The sequence below is a fragment of the Phyllostomus hastatus genome, unplaced genomic scaffold (assembly GCF_019186645.2).
Source record: "Phyllostomus hastatus isolate PE091 unplaced genomic scaffold, TTU_PhHast_1.1 phas_contig_29, whole genome shotgun sequence".
Lineage (NCBI taxonomy): Eukaryota > Metazoa > Chordata > Mammalia > Chiroptera > Phyllostomidae > Phyllostomus > Phyllostomus hastatus.
Window position 1 is genome coordinate 27,864,815 of NW_025333835.1, and position 26,961 is coordinate 27,891,775.

The 26,961-nt window shown below is 35.1% G+C and overlaps 1 protein-coding gene across 1 annotated transcript in view; it reads right to left on the bottom strand.

The window, feature by feature from the left end:
* MYCBP2 (MYC binding protein 2) overlaps nt 1-26,961 on the bottom strand; it is a 267,325-nt gene that overhangs the window by 115,253 nt on the left and 125,111 nt on the right. The window contains 11 exon segments of the mRNA XM_045839168.1: nt 725-943; nt 1,808-1,908; nt 3,395-3,537; nt 6,530-6,708; nt 8,358-8,489; nt 11,307-11,513; nt 13,843-14,034; nt 17,848-18,069; nt 22,487-22,761; nt 23,333-23,525; nt 26,163-26,259. Of these exon segments, the coding sequence (XP_045695124.1) occupies nt 725-943; nt 1,808-1,908; nt 3,395-3,537; nt 6,530-6,708; nt 8,358-8,489; nt 11,307-11,513; nt 13,843-14,034; nt 17,848-18,069; nt 22,487-22,761; nt 23,333-23,525; nt 26,163-26,259 (1,960 nt within the window).

A 26,961-nucleotide genomic window follows, 5' to 3' on the forward strand; every position in this document is an offset into this window, starting at 1 on the left:
TAAATGAAAAGTTCAACCTTCGATATAATAACATAAATATAAATTAAAACTCAACTGAGAAACCATGTCTCCCATTATGTTGGCAAATGGCCCAAAATTCAAACACATACTGTGAGGGAGGCTGTGAGAAAACAAGCACTCTCATTCATTGTTGGAGGGACGCAAAACAGTATGTAACTTCTGTGGAAAGGAATTTGTCAATATCTAGCAAAACTACATATGCATTCACCCTTGTCTCACCTATAAATGGAACCTCATCAACAAAACAAACAAGCAAGCAAAATACAACTAGAGACACTGAAATAAAGAACAAACTGACAGTTACCAGGAAGGGGGGAGGAGAGGGATAGTAATGGAAAGGCCACCAAGGAACACGTATAAAGGACACACGGACAAAGCCAAAGCGAGTAGGTTCAAAGGTGGGAGGCAGGGATGGTAGAGCAGGGGGACGGGGGTGGGGTGCAGGGTGGGGTGAAAATGGAAACAACTGTACTTGAACAACAATAAAAAAAATGGGAACAACTCATATCAACCCTATAACTATACTCTTTAATGATGACAATTCTGTGTATCTGACTATATCTAATTACCTTCTGATTCTCTATAAATACTATAAAAGAAGTTATTCTTCTGAGCAGAGAGAGGCTAAGCATCCTTTAAGATATCATTATAGAACATCAAACCAAGTTTTAAATTTAAATTCTCCCTAAGAATCGGTGCCTACCTTGTAGTGCATCACACATGCAGGTTTATAGGGGTGTTCACTCTCTATGACGGCATAGTGATTAGAGGTGGTACATGCAGAGAGGCCTTGTTCGGGCTGGTTTCCTGTGGTGCTGTCTGTTGACTGGTTAGGATTGAACGCAGGGGGCGCATACTTCTGATTCAAAATGGCAACTGAGGGAAGCAACTGTTGGACAAGGCCAAAGACTTCTACAGCCACCTAGTATAAAAAAATGATTAAATGAGATGATAAATGTGAAAGTTGCTTTAATTGTTGGTTATCCTTATTACTAAGACTTTCCATGTAGAGTTTCTTCTAAGTGTTTGTTTGACAAGAATTTTTTTCTATGGGAAAAAAAGATTTATCACAGATGTCTTAGATGTTACATGAAAATAACCTAATCCGTATTTTTAAATACTTTTGGCTTTTTGTGACTTGCAGTAAACTTTTACTCAATAATTATGTGAAAAAATCAACATTTTATAATTTCTTCTTTGTCTTGAATATTTCACAATTTAAAAATACTCCTATCCTTCTACATTGCTATTTTTATTCAAAATGGAGATTTGGTATCCAATTCATAAATTTAAAATCTCAGCTAACTTAGGCTTCCTTACATATTTCTGAAATACATACCCCATTCCCAAATTCTTAAAAGGAAGGCCAATACGTAAGCATAGTAATCCAGTGAATAATACTAGTAACACAGAGAGGTTTAATAACTTCTACCATTTAACATGTGTCTACCTCTACTTGTAACCTGTACTCCAGTTGCTTTGAAAATTAAAGTATCTTATAAGAAGGATATAGATTCTAAAAAATGATTTTACTTCTTAAAAAAAGATTCGAAAGCCCTGGCTGGTGTAACTCAGTGGATTGAGCTCGGGCTGCGAACCAAAGTGTCACAGGTTCAATTCCCAGCCAGGGTACATGCCTGGGTTGCAGGCTATAACCCCCAGCAACCGCACACTGATGTTTCTCTCTCTCTCTCTCTCTCTCTCTTTCTCCCTCCCTTCCCTCTCTAAAAATAAATAAATAAAATATTAAAAAAAAGATTCAAAGACACAGAATTAAATTACACACCTTGGGAATAGCAGCAGCTACTGGTCCAATGTAGGCTATAATAAGGGGAAGCAGCATGGAAAACAGACTGGAAGAGCTAAGCAGTTCTGGAATGTCATCAGCTAAAAAAGACATTAAAACTGTAGTTAGAAGGTAATTTCACTTTAAATGAATATATATGCCATACTAAATTTATATTCTGTTATCTTGAGCAAAATTATAGTTGATGTCAACTGAGTGAGTGTTTATAAAGGACCTGGCGCTACTGTAAGGGCTTATTTACATGTGCTATCTCAATCAATAAGAAACTTTTATTATCTCCACTTTTGAGAAGGGGAAACCAAGTCACGTGGTGTTTAAGTATCTTGCCCCAGGCCAGACATCTCTGAAATGATAGAGCCAGGATTAGAACCTAGTAACAATCATGATTTTAAAACACTACCCCTGGTGCCACACACAGCTGTATGTGTGACATTAGGCAAATTACTTACTCTGTGCATGCCTCAGTAATCATCTCCGAAAGAGGACAACAGTACCTCCCTCAATGGGTGTTGTGAAGATTGAGTTAATACACATAGAATGCACAGAACAATGTCTGAACATAAAATGTTTGCTATTAAACTATAATGCCTTCTCTTTTTCCAAGGAAAGCATTTTGCTGATGGACATTTTACTCATTTTTATCCATAAACATGGCACTGGGAAGAAAAGTTGACGCCAAATTGTAAAGACCTTTGTGTTAAAAACCAATCAATTATTTCCAAATTACTTGTTTCTAGGTCAGCTGTTCCATCAGAATAGGCTAGGCTCTACAAAAACAACAACAAAAACAAATAAAAATATACCCCCGAGTTTTCTAGCCCAGCCCAAAACCCTAATTTGGATAGGCCGAATATTCATTTTTAGCAAATTTCCCAGATGATTCTGATGTGCAACGAAGCTCAGGAACAAATGTTATAAATAACAGTAATGTGGGGTGGGTAACAGTGAATGTTTTTGTAAATACAACTCTACTGCCAGTGTGGAGGATGACTAGGTAAGCAGACAGGGGTAAGGGAAAGATGGCAGAGAGATTATTAGGATGTTACCCATACATGAGAAAGAGGACACATGCTTGAACCATGGAGGCCTGAACTAGGAGAGAACAGACAGAGAGGAGAGGACAAACTGGGGATTTGGGGATTTTCCAATGGCAGAGCTCAGCTTGGACAAGGGAATTAGGGGAAATGTTTAGAGTTACCCAGACTTTGGGTAAAGGTGATGCCATTACTAGAAATAGGACATAGAGGAAGAAAAACAGGTCTAAAGGAGAAAACAAAATGCTTTTTGTCTACAGAAAGAAGGATAAAGTAGACTCAGTCCTAATCAAGAGTTCTTCTCTTGCTAGGTTAACTAAGCAAATAATAAGTACCAGATAACTGCTTTTGAACTTTCTAAAAAAATTCTGCATTATTGTATGAAATGTGTAACTGATACAAAATGAATGCATGTGTATATCCAAATTGATAATGAATAAAACACTCTGGGATTCTACAAGATGGTTCCTATTCAGCCACTCTGTGCATAATTAATCTAATATGATTATTAAGAAAGTAAAAAAAATCTTACCATCCACAGCAAGAGCTCTGTGCAAAAGGTCTTTTGCAGCTCGAACAACGGTGCTTACCACAGAGAGAGCTCTGCTACAGTTTTTATCTTCTTCATTGGCTTTACTCAGAAGCTGGGACTGTAAATCTCCATCAAATTCACTCCTATAACATGAGTAATACATGAGATAATTTTACATGGTAAGTAAAACATGATCCAACTCCAGGAATTGTATCTAAATCTGAGCTCATCATTTAAAGTTAAAAAAGTTAAGGGTCACTGGTTCAATTCCCAGTTAGGGCACAGGCCTGGGTTGCAGGTCAGGTCCCCAGTAGGAGGTGCATGAGAGGCAACCACACATTGATGTTTCTTCCCCTTTTTTTTCTCCTTTCCTTTCCCCCTCTCTAAAATAAATAAATAAAATCTTCTTAAAAAAGTGAAAGTGAAAAAAGTAAATATGTAATCATATATCTAATAACTTCCAGGACTGACAGGGCTTCAAAGAAGAAGAAAGCAGGATAAGAGCATAAAGTTATTTTAAATAAGATGAAGGAGAGTCTATCTTAAAACTGATAATAAACAAAGGATTCATTTATGTTTTAAAAAAAATCTGAGGGAAAAGTATTTATGCAAAAGGAACAGTAAGACAATTTCTGACAGGGACAAGATTGGTAAGATCAAACAACAGGACGAAGACAGCTGTATCTGGAATGAAAGGAGAAAGAGTGAAGAATGACAAGGTGGGAAAGGTAAAGAGAAGTCAGATCATGCGAGGTGTGTACGCCACAGTAACAACTACCTTTTATACTGGAATGCAAATGAAAATTTATGAGAGGATTTTAAGCAAGGGCAACTTGATATGATTTACAATAATAAGACTTGGCTCTGGCTATGCTGTGGAGAACTGACTGTAGGAGGCAACGTGAAAGGAGGGAGAATGGTTTAGAGGCTCTTAAGTTACCTAGATAGAAGTGATGTTTCGAACGAGACTGTTAATTTTGGGGGTAATATGACATTTTAAAAGCACAGCTTCCAGGACTTTAGATAAACTAGATGTAAAGCATGAGGGAAAGGAGGAGTCAAGAATGACTCTAAGCAGTTTGGCTCAAATTGTGGATAAGGAGGACTAATTTGGACACACTGAACTAAGATGTGTATTAGCCAACTATCTAGAGCAGGCTTAACAAGAAAGTGTGACATAGTGGTATGAGTGAACTGTTTAATTTCCTGCTTACAAACCCCAGGACCACAGTTTTAAGCATGCCTTTAGGCAAGGAGTTTAACCTGTGTGTCTCAATTCCCTCACATGTACAGAAGGGACAGGAGAAGAGCATTAGAATAGGCTAGGGTACTGTGAGGAAGAGCTGAGACAGCACAGGTAAAACAGAGCAGTGCATGGCACACAGTAAGTGCTCAGCCCACATTAACTATCATCATCATTTCTATTACTGTCACTCAAATAAAAATATCAAAGAGGGACCAGAATATTTACTCTAGGGCTCAGAGGACATGAGAGCTAGAGATACATACTTGGAAGCCATTGGAATAAAATGGTATTAAAGTTAAGAGACTTTAATCTTTTAAAACAATTTTTAAATTGAAGTTTAAGGTATTTATATTGAAGCTTTATAAATAAAATCAAGGGATCTGAAACACTGTATTTTGCAGAAAATATAAAGCTTGGATAGCAGATGATGTTTTTTTTTTTTAAATCCTCGCCTGAGGAAGTGCCTATTGTTTTAGAGAGAGGGGGAAGGAGTGCAAAAGTTAGGGAGAGTAACATGTATAAGAGAAAGAAACATTGATCAGCTAGCTGCCTCTTATGTGCCCTGACCAGGGACCAAACCCACCACCTAGAGATATGTGTCCTGACTGGGAACTGAACCCGCAACCTTGTGGTCTACATGCAGGGATGTCCAACCTGTGGTCAGGAGGCCAAATGCAGCCCAGGATGGCTGTGAATGAGGCCTAACACAAAATCATAAATTTACTTAAAACAGTATGAGATTTTTTGGTGATTACGTGTAACTATGTATTTAATATGTAGCCCAAAACAACTCTTCTTCCACTGTGGCACTGACATGCCAAAAGGCTGAACACCACCCCTGGTGCAGGGCAATGCTCCAACCAACTGAGCCACCTGGCCAAGGTGGATAGCAGATGCTTTTAAGGGGCTCTCCAGCGTCTGAAATACATAACTCTTCTCTTGTGTATGATATAGTTTTTAATCTATAGCTTGAGAAAGAGATAAATGTAGTGTTTATTTTAGTAATATGCAACAGAAAGTTTTTATGATTGAGGAGAAAGGACTAGAAAGCTTTTGTATCTCAGCAGCAACATTCCAATATGTAGCTACTTAACACCTAGTATTTGTACTCTATTTCACAAGCAGAAAGGAGGGAGAAAAGCTACACCCAGAGAAACTGTTTTGTGCTAACTGCCTAGGCAATGTCTCCATATTGTTTATGAAGGAAACAGGAAGCAGCGAGCCTCTGCAGGTGATGTGCAACTTCAGTGATTTGATGCTAAGTCAGGTTGAAAATAAATGTGGTGATGGGCAGGCACTACTCCCTAGGATTCCAGCTAAGTTGCTACAGGAAAATTTAGTCAGTGAGAAATACATACTTAAAAGTTTTTTTAACCCCAAATTATCATTTTAAAATTTCCCACTGTTTACATAAGGAATGGTTTTGTTAAACATATTACAAGGAATATATATCTTTACATATTCTAGGGCCCTAAGGACTAGATTCACAGACATCAAAATATTCTGCAGACTGTACAAAAAAAAATCAAGGCAATACTAATACTTGGGTAAGCTGATTATCAGTTTAGGTATTTTAAAAAAACAAATAAGTACATTTCATTTAAATTTGAAACTGCAAACCACAAACTGTAAAAGTGACAACAGCACACATGCCCAGTACCTAAGTTTCAAAGGTATTATAGAAATAATGGCAGAAAAACATTTCAAAGCATTCACTATTATAGTAAAACTACTACACATTAAGAAATGAGAACTTTTAATATGAATAAGCACAAGTACTATGTGCAAGAAAGACACACTATAATACACAACTACTACTTACCTCGGTAGTAAGTTGTGTATGTCCTACCACTTTAAAATAGTCACTTTATCTGTATACACACACCCACCTATAGTAAAGTATCTGTGGAATCTGCCCTCTGGTCTGGTTTGTGCCATTACTACTCAAGCTGCATGTGCTGAATGTGAACGTCACACCATCAGGGCACTGAACGGTGGTCATTCCCCCATCTCCATTGGCTGTTCGGCTCCCATAGTTCCTCAAGCGCACGGCGTATTTAACGTTTTCCTTCACAATAAAATGTAAAACATATTTGTATGTATTCATAATATACAGAAGATAAACAAAAAGAACTCTGCAGTAAACTGGGAAAATATATTGAATTTCTTATATACAGTGATGACTCAGTTAAATGAGTCTTTAGTGAATCAAACAGGATGTGATAACTAATACATTGATACTTATTTTTTTAACAGACACTGTCCTAAAGTACTTTTTCTGACTTAATTCTATCAATCCTTAAAACGACCTCATAAGGTACCATTATTATCCCTGTTTTACAGATAAGGAATCTGAGGTACAGAGAAGTTCAGTAACCTGCCCAAAGTCACAAAGCTGGGATTTGAATACAGGCAGTGTGACTCTAGTTCCTGCTCCGAATAACACTGTAAAGAGTACCCGCCTTAGCAAAAGATTATAAATACATAAGACAATACTTTGCTTTGATAAATTTAACTTTTGAAATAATTTTAAATGAAAGAAAAAGTAACGGTGAGTCCAATGTATGTTTACATTAAGAGATGTTTATATTGAAACGGAACAGATAGGTAGACATGGGAGAAACCATCCATAAGAAACAGTTGTCTAAAACACAACACACTGCACACAGAAAATGTGAGATACAGGTACTGGTGTCTTATGGTTCCTTACGATTCATGATATGAACTTCACACTAAAGGGTTTTTGTTTTCTGGTATCTGAACTCTTTTTGATGAAGTTTTTGGTGAACTCAGGTAAAATTCTGCCTTATAATGAGAATTATTACAGTTGCATTCAGAATTACTTATTAGTAATTATTTTGATGTTAAGTAAAATTTCTGTTTTGATAAAGTGATTTAGTGCTAGGCAATTAAGTTATGTAAAGTAATAATGACCTTTAATAATACTATTTATTAAAACCACTTATTTTTTAAATGAGTGTTGGCACAGTAAGAGAAGGAAAGACAGGAAGTAATATTTATTGAGTTTCTAAACTGTGTTAGACACTAAGGCAAGTATCCATTATTTAATTTAATCAGAACAGCGCTACAATGTGGGTATGATATCCTTCCCAATATACAGGTATGTCTGAGATTGGTTAAATGATGACATGCCCCATGTCTTAGAGCTAATACATGAAAGAGCAGGTATCTGAAGCTAGGTCTATTTGACTCCAAAATCTAACAATGCCTTTCATTATATAATACTTTTTACTATACCAGATTTTATGAGATCTTTTGTAACAATAGAATATTATACAGTACAATAACATGAATATAGTAGGTACTCTAAGACATTTAAAACACCACATAAAGGAATACTTTTTGCTATTTTTAAAGTAAGCTGCAGAAGCCCTGGCTGGCGTAGCTCAGTGGATTGAGTGCGAGCTGGGAACCAAAGTGTCCCAGGTTCGATTCCCAGCCAGGGTACATTCCTGGGTGGCAGGCCATAACCCCCAGCAACCGCACATTGATGTTTCTCTCTCCCTCTCTCCCTCTCTTTCTCCCTCTCTCTCTCTCTCTTTCTCCCTCCCTCCCTCCCTTCCCTCCCTAAAAATAAATAAAAATAAAAATAAAATCTTTAAAAAAATAAGAAAAAACATTTAAATTTATAAAAAAAAAAAGTACGCTGCAGAGTAATACCGCTTACTTACAAAAGAAACATATTGGTAAAATTACCTTTAAAGGAACAGCTTTGTCAAGTCTGATTTCAGCGATATCACTGGGCGAATCATCTGTTGTATAGGTTCCTTTGACTAATTCTAGAGATGTCCATCTGTGAGAATGAGTTGAATCTCCTGCATGTTCACTCTATTAAAACAAACCAAAACAAAATCTACTATACTCTTTACCATATGAGTAATTTTGACTTATAATCAAAAATTGTTTTAAAGCACTTCAGTCACCTACACATAAAATTAACTATTAGCATTTCACCTACATACAAAAAAAAATTTTGAGTACTCAATAAACTGCATTTTTCTGATTTCCTGGTGAGTCTACAACCTAAATCAAATAAATGGACTTCTCTCACCTGATATCCTAAAAGGATTCCCACCTCTTCATGAGAATAATCCTGTATCTAATTATAGAGTTTAATGAAGGTGAGAAATAATTACTTTAATTGCTCAAAAAACCAAACTCAGATTGTTACTTATTAGGAAAAACTATCTTCTGTCCCCTCAATAAAACTTTGTGAAAACTCAGGTACTTCACAGAATATAGCAAAATATAGCTAAATCAATAAATACCTTTTCTTAAAGAATATTTTATTAATTATGCTATTACAGTTGTCCCAATTTCCCCCCTTTACCCTCCTCTGCGCAGTACCTCTCTTCCCTTCAGTAATCCTTCCCCCCTTAGTTCATGTCCATGGGCTGTGCATATAAAAGTTCTTTGGCTTCTCCATTTCCTATACTGTTCTTAATGTTCCCCTGTCTATTTTGTACCTACCAATTATGCTTCTTATTCCCTGTACCTTTTCCTCCATTCTCACCCCTTCCCCTCCCAGCTGATAACCCTCCAAATGGTCTCCATATCTATGATCCTATTCCTGTTCTAGTTGTTTGCTTAGTTGTTTTTGTTTTTTTAGGTTCAGTTGTTGACAGTTGTGAGTTTGTTGTCATTTTAATGTTCATGGTTTTTATCTTCTTTTTCTTAAATAAGTCCCTTTAATTTTTCATGTAATAACAGGTTGATGATGGTGAACTCCTTTAGCTTTACCTTGTCTGAGAAACACTTTATCTGCCCTTCCATTCTAAATGATAGCTTTGCTGGACAGAGTAATCCAGGTTGTAGTCCTTGCTATTCATCACTTTGAATACTTTTTGCCAGGCCCTTCTTGTCTACGAAGTTTCGTTTGAGAAATCAGCTGATAGCCTTATGGGAACTTCTTTGTAGGTAGCTCTTTCTCTTGCTACTTTTAAGATTCTCTCTTTAACCTTTGGCATTTTAATTATGATGTGTCTTGGTGTTGACCTCTTTGGGTCCAATCTGTTTGGGACTCTCTGTGCTTCCTGGATTTGTATGTCTAAGTTTTCTTTCATTATTTTTTCAAATAAGTTTTCAATTTCTTGCTCTTCCTCTTCTCCTTCTGGCATCCCTAATTTGGATGCCGGCACCTTTAGAGATGTCCCAGAGTCTTATACTCTCTTTTTCTTTTGAATTCTTATTTCTTCCTTCTGTTCTGATTATTTCTTCCTTACGTTCCAAATCATTTATTTGAATCCCGGCTTCCTTCCCTTCATTTCTGATTCCCTGTGGATTTTTCTTTATTTCACTTACTGTAGCCTTTATTTCTTCCCTTATGTTTTTGCCATACTCAGTGATTTCTCTGAACATCCTTATTACCAGGCATTTTGAACTCTGCATCTGCTAAGTTGGCTATCTCCATTTCGTTTAGTTCTTTTTCTGGAGTTTTGTTTTCTGTTCTTTCATTTGTGCCATACCTCTCTGTCTCCTCAATTTGGCAGCCTCCCTGTGTTTGTTTCTGTGTATTAGGTAGAGCTGCTTTGACTCCCTTAGCACACCTGTTGAGTTGTACAGGGCAAAGCCTTGGGTATTTACCACTGTGAGGCAACACACATCACCATTTTGTGGCTCTGTGTGTGGGAAGGGGTTGGAGAGGGGACAATGCCACAGCCTGGCTTCTGGACATTTATGTGGCACTCACCCCATTTCCAGTCACTTCACCCACTGCCCATTTGCAACTGGCGCCTTTCTAGTTGTTGCCCTGGTGGTGATTCCCAAGTGGATAGGTTTGCGTGCATTCTAGGACTGTGCAGGACCTTTAAACAGACTCCCCAAGTGACTGGCAGTTTCTTCCACTGCCCTAAATCCCACTGGTTTTTATAGCCATAAATTATGAGGGTTTATTTCCCAGTGCTGGAACCCTGGGCTGTGTGGTCTGGCCTGGGGCTGGGATCGTTTGCTCCTAAGGTATCCCTTCCAATTTTTATCCACCACACATGAGTGTGGGACCCCCCCATTCTGCCACAGCTTCCCCATGACACAAACTGCATCCTCTCTGCTCTGACTCCCCATCTCCACCCCTCCCTACTCATCTGAACAAATATGGCTTCTTTAAATCCTTGCTTGTTGGACTTCCATACAGTTTGATTTTCTGGCAGTTCTGGGTATTTTTTGTTTTGAGAGTAGCTGTGATTGTTCTTGCCGTTCCTCAGGGAGGCGAAGCATCTCTTCCTAAGCCTCCATCTTGACCAAAAGTCCCCTCAATAAATATCTTTACTAAAAGTCATCTATTAGCACTCTATGACAAAGTTGCTTAACCATGGATACAAGTAATAAAACCAGTCTGAATATTGCTCTTGTTTCTTGATAACTTACAATAGCAAAAAAAATTCACTCAAGATTATAATCATAGGCTTAGCTATATAATTTCTAGTCTTATCATTTAAAATCTTCATTGGAAGTATAAAAAATATGAGGAAGACTGACCCAAGATGGCACAGAAGCAACCAGGTAGAACTGTTCTCTTTCAATTTCTTTATTGTCATCCATCTATGACTGATCTGCAAAACCCTCAAAGATCTGAACTATCATACTATGGTAGGAAGTCCTAACACATGACTCGCATAGCAACATGAACTCCGTAAGAGTGCTACTTACATCGTCAACCAGCACCTCTAATTCATATTCATGAATTCCACCTCCTCCATAGACAGAAAAACCAACCACAACTATGCCAGGCTTGTCGACTGAAAAACAGATTGCATCAGGGGACCCATTCCCAGTGTTCCAACTTCTTCCCTGACTTGTTTTTGTGAATCGGTTAGCACTGGCTTTAACAGAGTGAAGAGAATTAAGTCCATCAATCTGTGAATGACAAAAGCGATTACATCAGTAGTCTAGCTGAGTGTTAACAACATACCTTTAACAATACTATTCAAAGGTTTCTAAGAAGGTCAACATAGTAACATACATTTAACAGATGGGTTGAAACCTTACATAAAGGTACATTCCGTTAAGAGACTAACCAGCAATAAAATCAGATTTTATCATTCTATATTCACAAATCAGTATCACTTGAGAGTATTTTCTTCTTTTAGTCATATAAACTATACATTTCACATAATTTATAATGTCAGAACTATAAACTAATGTTGTCACAGTCATACCGTATGAAGCGTTACTCACTTCAAAAGGAAATACTAAAAAAAAAATTAATCAATACTCTATAGACCAACAGATTTCAATCAATGCCACAGAAAGCTTCAGGAGTTCTGCAGAGACAGGTATTCAAGAGAGAGGTGAACTGAGGTCCCTCTTTAGTCAGACCATCCCTACACTTATCTGTGAGTTTTCAAGTAAGACTTCATTTGTAGAAAATGTTCTGTCTTAGGTCTGAATAACACTAATGTATACAGTGATATTATAACTTGGCATTCAATATTTTTGAATATGTATACAAATACAACCTCACTAATTACAGGCTTTCATCAGAGAAGATCAGAGAACTTATTTTGGTTTAAAAACAGCCTTTTTAATTATAGATCCTGCTGCTATCCTAAGTTGGCTGCAAAAATTTGGAAGACCCACAAGAGGAAGAAAAGTGAAGTTTACAATTACAGCATTACAAACTACTCTGGGAAAGAAATAAACATGGATGTCTAAGACAGGACCTTTAGAAACTTCCAAGGATGTATATGAGGAACCTGAAATTCTGGGCATTCCTTTTCATTAGAAAGGTTAGTTCACAGGTAATACCGAGATAGTGACATTCTGAGGGATACCCATGCACTACAGACTTTTTCTTCTGGGATCTGTTACAGAAGGGAAGGATATTATAGGCTAAATGAATAAGTAAAAAAAAATATTTTTTAAATTTCCTGACAGGGCTTCAATGGCATCCAAGGCCAGAGCCTAAGCTCACTAAGAAATGGAGGAACTGCGTCCCAGGGTGAGAAACTAGTATCTCCTCAGGTGCATGTACTCACTCAGAAACTCTAAAGGCTAAATTGTCACGATGAATCAGTAATGAGTGTAGACTGGATGGGTTAACTCAGAATAGATTCTACAGTAAATCTATAAATAAGAAAAAGCAAAGACCAGGAATTATAAAAGTAAAATAGAGAAAAAAGTTCCTCTGTAAGAACCTTGAGACCTGGAACCACTGACATATACCAAGTATATACATTTTTCAAAACCAATGTACTGTTTGCTTTTTGGAGAAAAACAGCACCATTTATTAAATTCAGCCAAAATGTTTAGATAACTTATAAAACAGATATTGTAGGGCAGTGAAATAGCAAAATATGTTACTTTACAAAATGTAAAGGTACTTTAAAATGTTTCAAAATGGTCTTCTTAAACATAGTATTTGATCCTTTTAAAACCTTTTTTAAGATTTATTTATTTATTTTTAGAGAGGGAAGGGAGGGAGAAAGAGAAAGAGAAACATGAATGTGCGGTTGCTAGGGGCCATGGCCTGCAACCCTGGCATGTGCCCTGGCTGGGAATAGAACCTGCGATACTTTGGTTCACAGCCCGTGCTCAATCCAACTGAGCTACACCAGCCAGGGCCTTTTAAAATTTTTTGATGATGGCTACACAACCATGTGAATGTACTTAATGTAACTGAACTGTACACAAAAAAAACAGAATAATAAATGTTGTTATTTGCATTTTACCATATTAAAAAACCTTTGTGACTTACATAGTTGTCTAGGGTCAATCAAGTGGACAGAGCTAAGGTCTGAACCACTCTACTTTTCCACATTATGTTTAGTAGTAGTCGTACTTTCATTATTCTTTATGCAGCAACGCAAACTATTTTTGCTTTTATGGGACATGGCAGTGGGGCTGTGCAATGCAGCAGCTAAGAGAAAAGTGTATATACTGGTATTTTGTATTACTATAACATCCTCGGTAAACTGGTGAAAGGAAGCAAATAAAAGTGGAGAAGAGATATAAAGAAGGGAAAAACAGTCTAGCTAGCTTAAAGGTTTTTTTTTTAGGAAAAAAAAGAGGGGGAAGAGGATATAAGGGGACTAAATGGTAATGAAAAAAATTCAGTAACAAAAACAAAACAAAACACCACAGTGGGTTTGAAATCAGTTTCCATGAAGCCAAAATATATGAAAAAAGAAACTATGTGGGAAGTTTGATCATGTGCTTATTATCCAATCTCAAAATAAACCCTCACCTCCGATCCCAGGGCTGACGCCGTCAGCTCGCTGACAATGCTGGCCAGTAACCCGCAGGTGTTGGAGACCAAGTGGGAGGAGAACAGCTCATTTTCCCGCCTCAGGCTGTTCCTGACGGGGAGCACGACAATAACCAGCATCTTCTCCAGAACTTCACGGAAGCTTGTCATCCCTGAGATATTCTCTTCACTCTATGGTTCATGGGGAAAAGAAGTTCAAAGCTACTGCTTTATTTCCTTCATATGAGCACTTGATTTCAAAATCTCTTTCCAGATGAAATCTTTAAATTCAGACCAGAGTCTATATCTATAAATCTGTCCAGCTGTATGTGGAATCATTATACCTACTTTTCATTCAAAAGTTCTTTTTGAATTATTAGGCTCTGTGTACATAAGGACCATACATTTAAAACATACCATTTATAAGGTATGTTTTATTAGCGTTTTGGTATTTTCACTTATTCTTTTAACTTTTCAATAATAATTCTTCATGAAAACAGAATAAAACTCTTGCCATTTAAAAAGCTTTCTCTATGGTCAAGATTCCAATTTTAGATAATTATTTCTGGTATATCTGGAGGTAAAAAAACTAAGAAATGTTGTAGTTTGCACAAATCCATTTTCTAACAAAAATCTTTCTGTACATGTATGTCATAAAAAGTATGAAATTCTACTACAACTACTCCAATACAATTTTATAACTTCTATGTATTTGACTTTATAAGTGAAGAGAGAAAAATTCCAACCCCTACCACTGAAAAAAGTTCAAGAAATTAAAGAATGCCATTAAAGACCAATGGGAAAATACTTTTTTTCCAGAAAAAAAGGAGAAAGATGATTAATGGATTTTAATTGATACCCAGCACAAACATTATTTATCTCCTTTACCATTCTCAGTATCTCTTAGCCCACTGTGGACAGAGAGCAAAATGCATTTAATTTCATCAAGGGCCAATAGTGACCAACAACCCTTTCAGTTTTACTGTGGACTAGGGAATCAAGCAATTTGGATCTAGCTTCAGTTTCTTCACAGTGACTCAACTACATCTGTAAAATCAGGGAACTCTTTGCTATGATTCAGAGATCGAAATTACTGTGTGGGCACCCGAGCAAACAAATTCTTCCACAATACTTATTATATTCCACACCACTTTATAAGCTATACTATATATACAGATTCCACAGATTTCATAAATTCATAAAATTTCAGGGTGGAAAAGGATCACAAAGTTATTAGCACTCTTTCAAAGACAAATCAAACACGTAAATGAATATACTTTCAGTACATTAAGGAAAATTAAGTAAATTTTTAGTTAAAGTCATCAAGAGCATTCTTAAAAATCATTTTCAGTGTCTTCCTTAATCTTAGGCTGAAAACAGTAAGTCACTTAGAGATCATCTTCCATCTTTAAGTTATTTGTATTATCCATTTGAACAAGATCACTGTAACATTTTGGTCAATTTCTCATGTAATTGGTTCTCCTGTCTTTAAAATAATCAATTATTAATTCTGTTAAAATGAGAATTCTTCATCCCTATATCACTTTCATTCCCCAGAAACTTTACTTTCTGCAACATCTCAGAAAGACAGCTTTTGATAAAACTCAATCCCCAATTGTCCTTCATTATCTATAATCCTACAAGATTATAGATAATCCTACATGAAGGACTATACTTGGGGTGAAGGGGGTGAGGGATAAGTGGACTGTGTTTACTTAGTTATGACCACTAATTTTCTAATTAGTGATTGACGAGATTAATACAAGAAGCTTCCCATATAATCTTAACATGGAGTTCACTGTGTCAATATGCTTTTGTTAGAAGGCCCAAAAGAAAAAAGAAAATTTAGCACATCATCAGGCACAGTAGTTTTAGGAAAAGGTCATCTTATTCACTAGTGGTGGGAAATACAAGCTGACACTAGCTTTCTGGAAGATATTTTGTGATTTGTAACAAAGTCTTAACATTCTTTCCTTTGACTTATGAATTTCCACCCCTAAAGATTTATCCTGGAAAAAATCAACATGAATATACATAAAATTTTAGTCAATGATATTTTCAACAGCATTGTTTAAAAGACTGAAATATGGGAAATATAAGTATATATATAAAAACTTGGTTACAATTATTATGCTACACTTAAATGGTAGAACTTTATAATATCCATTAAAAAGAGGGTAGAATACTAACCGGGATATAGAGGGACATACAAAAATACATTTACTAATTCTTAACAACCATCAAATGTGCGTAGTTCTCTAAAAATGTTTTTAAAATATTGTTGGGCCCTGGCTGGGTGGCTCAGTTGGTTCGAGTCGTCCCAATACACCCAGGCTGCAGGCTTCGTCCCCGGGAGTCAGGGCACACACAAGAATCAACCAGTGAATGCATAAGTAAGTAAAACAAGAAATCAACATTTTTTCCTTCTCTCTCAAATTAGTAAATACAAATGTTATTAAAAGTAATAATTAAAAAAAACAAATAAAGTAAATTTTACTGTATTTTTCAAGAAAATACTGCAATACTACAGGAAGTCCAAAAGAAAACCATACAATACCCAAAACTTTATCACCAAAGCATTATTTTCATTTCTCAGTATTCTCTTCCAGAATATGCCCTGCCTAAATACTACAAAATGTGTGCCTTTTGTATTCATATTTTACAGTCAGTCATCATAAAGTATATATACTTTTGGCTGATTTTTTAAATTTAAAAACATCTGCCTTGATACTGAATGTATATATAGTTATTTTTAAAGACTAAACCATAATCTGTCAAATCAATGTATCATAAATTCAACTATTTCACTTAATAATGTACAGTTAAGTCTCTAATTAAGGTTTTAAATATTTTAAAATAAAATATACATATAGCTTTATTCTTCAAGTTATTTCCTCAGGTAATTTTTTCTGCAAATACTCATTGCACTGAACTAACAATTTATTTTGTAAAAATACTTTCTATCTGCCCAAATTTCAAAGCTATGTGTATTTTTTCACCCTTGTGTTAACTATCAGGTAATTAAAATTCCAGTAAATAGTAGATGTACAATAAATAGTTGTGAATCATGTGGCAAAAAAGATTACTTACATTAATTACATAATACCATAAACCCTCTGTAAGTTTAGCAGATCTCACCAGCAGAGCACTTTATGGGAAATTTATTTTTCCAAATTTTTTACAAATAAGTTGATAACCTCAAAAGAACTTTCATTCACTTTTAATTATAAGACTGAAATTTTTCCCATGCTGGCCTATGCTAAAGTCCTGTTATAGCTACATTCATTATTTTTACTGAGATCTTACAAACATATTATATTGACTCTGGAAATTTCCTTCCAATTCTGCTATTATCCTTTTTGTTTCTAAATGTCATTAAATTTTTTCTCTTAATTTTTCAGTTGCTTCAGTCAACAGAAAACTGCTATCGTACAATAATTAATTTTTCTATGTTCTACTCCTTGTTTACCTTTATTTTAAAGATTAGTTCTCATTAACTTGTGAGCAATTATATACAGTTTTCATGTGTATTTGTTAATTTTTCTCCATAGTGTTTTTTAATAAACCAGATGCAATTATTAGAGAATGTTTCTATGACTACTGTTTTATAATGCTTATTTTAATGTAATAAAATCTTATAAAAATGTTTTAAAAGTTATTTATTTCCTTAGAATTCTATCTTGGTAATATAAAATATTATATTAGAATATAAAACATTCTTATAGTAGCTGCAACTTTAAAATATTCAGCCAAAAACAAATACACAGAAATCCACTATGACTCTCAAATTTCTTATAGGTTAGGAATCATTAAAAATAAATAGAGAAAAAAGACTACTCACTTATAGGTAAACATGAGAATTTTTTTCTTAATTTTAGTTCTTCTTGTGAAACACATAATTATCTTGTAAAGATATTTACTGATATAAAAGAATAAACACCAGGCTAAATATGCTTCCATTTATATTCTATTGTTTCACTATAAAGGATATTTCAGAAGACCTACCTGGCTGAGTTTTTCCATATGCGCTACCAAAAGGGGAAACCGGTGAACCAGTGTTGAGTCGTTCTCTGTGCTAACTTGTTTAACGATTGACCGCAGCAGTACTTCTCCATCATAGGCAATAGGGAAGATGGAAGTCAGCTTAACAGAAGTGTGACACAGAGCGGACATAACAGCTGCTAGAAGTCGACTACTTGATGTCTTGAAGTTTGCTTCTTGGATATCCTTTTGAAAACAAAAAAATGTACCCCACCTAAGAAATACTGCATCAGTATAATGCAAGTTTCTGGATATATAAAAGGAAAACACCATTTTAAGTCATACCAAATTCCCTAGAGCTCAATCACTATAATTATCTTGTTAAAGGATAATGTTACATCAATACTTTTGAACACATTTAAGTTACCACCCAATGAAGGTGAAAACTTATTAAACATGATCAAGAAAAATCAGCCTTGTGTTCTCCAATAAATGAGTTTATATATATTTACATATCTTCAGGATCAGTCCTTTCTAGCACTGTTAGCATATATCAAAGGCATTTCCAGTAACAAGCACTGAAACTATTTTTCTCAGATAACAATTTAAATTATAATTCTATCCTACTATAACATTTCACTGATGTTAATAACATCTCACTAAGGTCACAAAATCATGTCATCACACTGCACAGTTTATTCAGGAAAAATCAGTAGCAAATAGGAGAATTAAAAACTTATCAACAGCCCTGGCTGGTGTAGCTCAGTGGATTGAGCGCGGGCTGCGAACCAAAGTGTCGCAGGTTCGATTCCCAGTCAGGGCACATGCCTGGGTTGCAGGTCATGGCCCCCAGCAACTGCACATTGATGTTTCTCTCTCTCTCTTTAAAAAAAAGAGAGAAACCTCCCTCTCTAAAAAAAAATAAATAAATAAAAATAAAAAAATCTTGAAAAACTTTAAGGATACAGGATATCCTAACTGATAAAGGAATTCGTACATTCCGTGTACACCTTACTTTGTTCATCAAACATGTGTCACAAAGACAGGCTAAAAGTAAAACAACTTTCTAAAAGTTAACTCAATGTTTGTTAAAGTTAACCTAGTCAGTAGCATTTATCTGTAAAAGATAAGTGCTAGAGATCTGCTATGTAACATTGTACCTATCGCTAATGAATATTATAATGTGGACTCAGTAAACATTCTTAACACAATAACTTTTCTTTTGAATGACAAGAAAAATAGTCAGTATGTACACAGCTAAAAAAAATAAAGTAAAATGAAAACAAAGCTGCCTACCCAGACGTTATTACTGGAACACCCTTCCACTGGGCTAGGATACCCTGGTGACTAATGTCAGTGAATCTTTTGTCTGAGGGTGGGATGGGGCTCTACAAATTCCGGTCCAGTGTTGAGTAGAGGTGGAGAGAACAAGACACCTTGTGTATTCTTCCCAAACTTTGGAGGAGCAATCAATATTTCACCATTAATTTTGATGTTACCTATAGGTCTTTTTGTAGATATCCTTCCTCAGATTTAGGAAGTTTCCTTAAATCCTAAATTGCTGAATTTCATCACTGAATAAATGCTAACTTTGTCAATGACTGTTTTTGAACTGTGGCTGGGAACCTGTGTATGTGAAGTGCTGACCTAAGTTATATATGGATTTTTGATTGTGTGGGTGGTTGGTGCACCTAACCCTCTCATTGTTCAAGGGTCAACTACAGTTTCTCTGTATTTCCATTATATGATGGAGATCATATAATTTTCCCTCTTTATTCAGGTAATATGGTGATTTACATTGAATTTTGAATGTTAAACTACCCTTGCATTCTAAGATAAGCCCCACCTGCTACGATATATTTTTTATACAGTTAGATTTGACTTGACAATATTGTCAATAACTTCCCCATCTATGTTTCTGAGTTGTATTTGTCTATACTAATCTTATCCTTTAATAGCTCTGTCAAGTTTTGTTATCAGGATAAAGCTAACTCGATGAATTAGTTGGGAAGTGCTGCCTCCTATATTTTTTAAAGGGTTTGTAAAAAGTTGATAGTATTTCTCTCTGACATGTTTAAAAGAATTTTCCAATGACAATATCTGGGACTAGAGTTTTCTTTGTGGTAGTCTTTGATAATGAAATCAATTTTTAATGGATATAAGGCAATTCAGGTTTACTTCTTCTTGTGCCAGTTTTGCTTCAGTGATAGTTTTCAAGAAATTTTTTTATTTTATCCTGTTATAATTTATTAGTATAAACTTGTTCATAATATTCCCTTAGTATCACTTTGATGTCTGATAGGTCTACCAGTGATATTCCCTATTTTATTTGTTTTTTCTTTCTCACTAGTCTCTCAATCAGACTTTCTAGGCATTTTAAAATTTTGTCTAATTTTCAAAGAACCAACTTTTTACTTTAATTCTCTGTATTTACTATTTCACTAATTTCTGTTCTTATCTTTATTATTTCCATCCTCTGTTACTTTCTTCAGATTTGATTTGCTCTTTTTTCCTGGCTCCTTAATCAACATATTGAGTACCACATAGAAATCTCTAAGACATATGCCAGGGACCGCATGTTTCTGGGCAATCTGCACGTTATTTAAATCATCATAACTACAGATCGTAATGCACTTTAGGTGCTGTTTTTCAATAATTATAACATTATTTACAAAAACAATTAAACAACTAATTAAACAATTAAAGTTCCTAGTACTTTTTTAATGTATGGTACTGCGTGAAACATTTTCCTCTATGAAGAGGGACCAAACAAAATTTACATAAGTATCTAGATTTGCTCCTTTTTCCATGGGCGGCACAAACTCTGCAGGCTCTTATAGGAAATTTTTTCTTTCCACTCGCTGGAATACACGTAGGTTCAGGCTGTTTCATATCACCTGACAACCTTTTGGGTGGATCTTCACAAGGTGCTCTCCTTGCACCCCCAGGGGAAGGGCTGGACAGATTTGTCTCTGATTCCGGAGAGCCTTCGTTATTGTCATCTGTTATCCAGTCTCTCCCCACTGATAGCAGAAACTGTTCTTCATTTCTTCTTGGCCCTTGTTGATAGTTTCTATTTCCTTTTTCATGTTAATATCGTTTGCAGTGAGCTCATTGTAGCTTCCCTGTAGTTTCTGGTAGCTCATTGTGAGCTCATTGAGCTTCCTGACAATCACTGCTTTGAACTCAGTATCTGATAGTTGAGTTGCCTCTATTTCATTTAGCATTCTTTCTGAGGCTTCCTCCTTTCCTTTTATTTGGGAATTGTTTCTTTGTCTTCCCATTGTTTGTAAGACTCTTCTGATAGCAGAAACTGTTTATACTTCATTTTTGCTTGTGGGTTGAGGCACGCAAAACAAGAGGAAACTCGTGAACAGTATGCAATGTGTTAAGGTACTAACTTAGACCATTGGTTTTAAACTGTTCTTTGCTAGCAGTAGCATTTAAAAGTACACATTTCCTCTCTTAAGCAATGTTTTTACCTACTTCTTAAAATTTTTTATGTGTTATATATTTATCTTTCAGTGTGAAATATTTTCTAATTTCCTTTGGATTTCTTCTTAGATTCACCAGTTACTCAGAAGTGTCTATTTTCCAAATATTTGGTACTTTTCTTGATATATATTGTTATTTATTTCTAATTTAATTCTATTGTGCTCTGAAAACACTTTAAGATCTTAGTCTTGTGAAATAGACTAAGACACTTGATGGTCTACCATATGATCTATGATCTATCTTCATGAATATTATATGTATACTTGGAAAGAATGTATATACTGTGTTTACCCATTCTGTTTGTTTGTTTATTTATTTATTTATTTTAACCTCACCTGAGAACATTTTTTCATTGCTTTTTTTAGAGAAAGGAAGAGAGAGAAAGAAACATTGATGTAAGAGAGAAACATTGATTGGTTGTCTTCCATCCCACTCAGACCAGGAATCGAACCTGCAACCTGGTCCTGAGAGGATGCTCCAACCAACTGAGCTACACTGGCCAGGGCTGCACGTTCTGTTTTTTAAATGTTAATTAGACCAAGGGGGTAGATAGTGTTGTTCAAATCTCTTGTATCCCTACTGATTTTTTGTCTAGTTGTTCTATTAATTACTGAAAAAGAAGTATTGAGGTCTCCAACTATCAACATAAATTTGTCTCTTTCTCTCTTCATTTGCCTCAGGTGTTTTGAAACTGTGTTGTGGGGCATACACATTTATGAGGGCTGTGGTTTCCTCATGAAGGAACGAAGAAATAAAGGATGTCAGCATGCCAGTTCACTCATAGCTCATAGCCCTCTCCTGACTGTTCTGCAGATACGGGGTGGTGGGAGCTGCGCTTCTAGTGCTCTCCTGCCTCTCACATGCTCCCTTGCTATTGATCTTTTTCTCCTTCACACACACACACACACACACACACTCACTCACTCACTCGTAGGTTCAAAGAACAAACTGGCAGCTGCACATTGTGCTTGCCAATTTTACAACTAAAAAATGATAAAGCAAACAAAAAATTTTTTGAACTTTGATTATGAAAATACATACTCCAAACTGATTTCCTGACTTACCTTCTATAAAAGTTAGAAAGACTGAGGCAATTGTTATTGATTTCCTTGAAGAGAATTAACTAATAGATCATATTTTCAAAGAACATTTTAAAAACCTGAACTACCTGATCCAAACAGTTCAGCAGATCGCACAGGCAGGCCCACTGCAAGGCCGGCGTCGGGTAGAAGGAGTGGAAGCAGGCGGTGAAGGTGTTATGGCACTCCTGCAGCACGGCCTCTAGGAGGCTCAAGGGTTGACTGAGATATCCCTGAGGATCGTTATCCAGCTTCACCATACAGTGATCCACTCCTTCTGATAGAATTTTCCTTAACAAAGTTCTGGTTTTTCCAATACATTCTGCTAATTTGCTAGTTTCTTCCACAACTGCTTTACCTGTAGCTTTAAGGAAACAAAGTAGATTGGTAATTAAATAGAATAATAAATATGCATGAAAACATTCAATATAATTCTAGTAATTTCTTATACAACTAAAAATCAAAAGTACTCATAACCTAGACAGGAAACAATTTAGAGACTGTGGTCTAAGATTACTTCTTTTAAAAATCTAAATAGAAAAACAAAACACAATACTGGTTTCAGCATATAAGTCCAAATCAGTTGGCTAAAATATTTCTATTTGACAGAATCTAAAATAGCAGTTCATTATTGAATTTTAGCCTAACATGACTTTTTTGTTTACAGAATGACATGTAAGGTATTTTACTCTTTATAATCAATACATAAGCATAAAGGCAGCTAGAGATCTATTTTAAAAACTTGAACTGAATTTACTGGAGTGGCATTGGTTAATAAAATTTATATAGGTTTCAGGCCTACAACTCTGTAATACATCATCTGCTTAACGTGCTGTGTGTTCACCAAGGGATCTTAAAACTCTTGACTATTCCTACACATGCCTTCTCAAGCCTCAAATATTTTCTTTCCAAATCATTCAAAAAATGCACCATACCTGACACTGGGTAAATTTCACAGGTATAGACACGCAATAACCTCAGACAACAGGTACCCACAAAGCGCAGCCTCTCCAAATCTAGAAGTGTAGCTGTAAACTGGAATCCTTTTAATCCTCTAAGTTCTTCAACTCCTAGGACTAGGGTGGTCCAGCTCCAGTGAAGAATACTCAACAGTGACTCAAAACATTCCTAATCCAGAATATGAAGAAATAGAAAAACAATTAGTTCAAATGATACTATCTGTTGAATCAAATGGAAAGATGACAATCAACTTCAAAACTTTGTGTTGAAAAGTTTTGGTAGCCCAAATAACAGACATTTTATTAGTTTATACATTAAATTACCACTAGGAACATCTTTGAAGCTTGACAAAAATGATAGTTAGGCATCTATAAAAACAACATTCTTCAATATTTACCTATTTACAAACACATTTTTAAGTTTCCCTGCTACCAATCTATCTAGTTTATCATATAATTATGAAAAAATAAGAAAATCACTTATAAATACATGTTTACTTGAAAGGAAAATCAAACTCTACATTTTCAAGGTAGTAATGTGAAAATAAACCACAAGTACTTTAACCACTTGAGTAATTTTTGAATGTAAAGCATCTAGTATAAGACATCAGTGATATCAAAAAATTTATTCTATATCTACATATTAAATACAAACAATACAAACTAAGCCAAATATTGGTAAGTTAATGGAATATAAAAACTGACCACTAAAATACTAAAAAATTCTTATGTGGATTTTTAAAAATTCTAAAATATGAGTTTATGGTATAATAAACCCATGTTTAACATCACTGTAGTTCTACTGGTCTGCAGGTTTTATCATGTTTGCATGATGATGGATACTACCACAGATGACTCTTAAAGCAAGGAACTTACTCCCTTATCCCTGACAAATTCTAGTCCTCTGGTTTACTAATACCAAAAATAAAGAGTTTATAGCTTAACTTTTTAAATAAATGATTGAATAAGTTTTCTATATAAAGATTATAATTACCTAATGACCACAAAACCACTAAGATAGACAAAAACATAAAAAGAATTACTAGGTACAGAAAAGAGATCACTAAAAAGAAACCCCAATATAATCATATATACTTATTTGGATCAAAAGATAGAAAATCTGATTTTTTTAAAGATTTTACCTATTTATTTTTAGAGAGGGTGAAAGAGATGGGGAGAAACATCCATGTGTGCTTGCCTCTTGTGCACTCCCTACTGGGGACCTGGTCCCCAACCTAGGCATGTGCCCTGACTGAATTGAACCAGCGACCCTTTGGTTCACAGACTGGCATTCAATCCACTGAGCCGCACCAGCCAGGGCACAAACCTGATCTTGATAATAAAAAGATCCAAGTTACCAAGGAGCCAAAAGCCTTGTAGTCTCTTATCCAAAGCACATTTTCTATAAACTGCCATAGTTCTTTTAGAAGGCCAACTTGGCAAATTATGTCAAAATTGAAGTGAGCACACTTCCAGTAGAAATATTGACATAAGTATATAAATAATCAAAGACACATATATATGAATATAACAATAAAAATGAGAAACAGACTTTTGATAGGAATAGAGTTGAATAAGGTAAAATAAAGTGGGTCCTCAAATAATGTCATTTCATTCAAACATCATTTTGTTTTAACATGGTAAGATGTGTAGGAGCTTAACTTTTGTTTATATCAATTATCCTATGGTAAAATTGGTTTCATTATACATCACTTAGCTTAAGGCACAGAACCTATCAGCAACATTAAGTGAGGACTTACTGTCCTACCATTCTAAGGAATACGCTGCAAACAGTAGAAAAGACTGAAATAGAACCAAATGTACTAATATGGAATATGTCCACAGTGCATACTATAAAATTTTTGACGATACAAAACTTGAAGCATGATCAAACACAAATAAGAAAGCACACTGCATATGCAGACTGATAGATATGTGTATATATAAAAAAATAGCTGGAAGGACATATATCAAAATGTAAACAGTAGTTACATATAGTAATAACAGTGTGATGGGGGGAAAAAACTTTAATATATCTTTAGTTTTTGTTTTATCTTTACCTTACTCCCACCGTGGGATATATATCAATTTTGTGTTTTAAAAAACTAATTAAAAAACACATTTCCCTTTGCCTTTTACTAATAGGACAGACTATCAGCTACATTAATAAATCACATTCATATAGTACCTTACAATTTAAAAATAATTTCTGTATCCCTTATGTCATTAAAAACTCATAATGACACTATGACATAGTGTATGTAGATAAGTTGCATAAGCATCCCCAACTAATAAATGAAAAAGCAAGACTTCCTAAGCAACATGCTATATTTCAATTACATCGTGTTGACTTTTCATTCTACAGAGGAAGCCTCAACAGAGCATCTTGCACCTTCAAATATAGAACAATGATGTCAAGTAGTTCAATAAAATCCCTAGTTAGACATGAGACACTTCTGTTTAGTTCCTAAAGTATTAAAATAACATTGTGGGAGCAATACCACCCCTTAAGTTTTCCTTCAGTTTCTAACTGCTTCATCATACATGCCCATACATGACTTACCAGAAAATTCACCAGTTATTTCAGAAATAGCAAGGCATGTTAAAATCAGTCAGAAAATCACTTCTATTTTCCCATTACTTAAAGTTCATATTCTTTGGCATGGAGTGTCAATGCTAATACAAAAACAAATCTGAGTTCATAAAGCTATGCTGAAATAGAGTGTTAGAAGAGTAGCTAAATGCTAAACGTCAAAAGGAAACTGAGCACTGGATAAAAATACTGAAATTTTAAAAAATGGCTTACCACTGAAACGGTTCTTGCAAAAGATCTCTTTAAAATGTGTACAGGTTCACTAGTTTGCTGTTTGCCTTTTGAAGCACTGCCATCACTGGTTGGAAGTCTGAAGGTAGCAGACACACATAAATTTATGCTAGAAAGGCCAGCGACATTTTTCCTCTCAAAATATCTATTTTTGCAATAGTGAAATAATTAAACTATACATTTAAATATTTTTGTTAGGTAAAATGCCAATATAGGGCTTTTCAGAAATATTTCCCAATGCTAAGCAAAACTTTTAGCATGTGAGCATTTCATCATTTAAATGCCACCTTTGTAAGGCTGGACAATAGAGAATCTCTTACCAGACAACACATTTAACTTTATGTTCTATACTAATGCCTCCATTAAATTCCATTACTTAAAAGTTATTCAATCAGTTCAACCAACAGTAGTCCAAACAGCTTGTTATGTTCATAATGCTACATATTAGAAATATTAACTATAATAAAGAGCATGAACACAAACAAAACTCCCTTCTTGGGAAAAGTGAGGTTTATTCATATCATCAAAGTGATTACCAGAAAGGAAGATATAGGAGACAGAGAATTACTGTTTTAGAAGTAATTTCTTTTAATTTTTACTACTTAAAGAATGACATTTTTAGTGACATTTTTCTATTTGCATACTTTATTCTAAAAATTATTGCAGTAATCTAGAAGTAGACAGATATATGCATGTGCTTTCCTATGTCCCCATTACCAAAAATTAAAATTCTAAATAACAGGAAAATATAATAAACATTATACACAAGCAAGTTTCTATT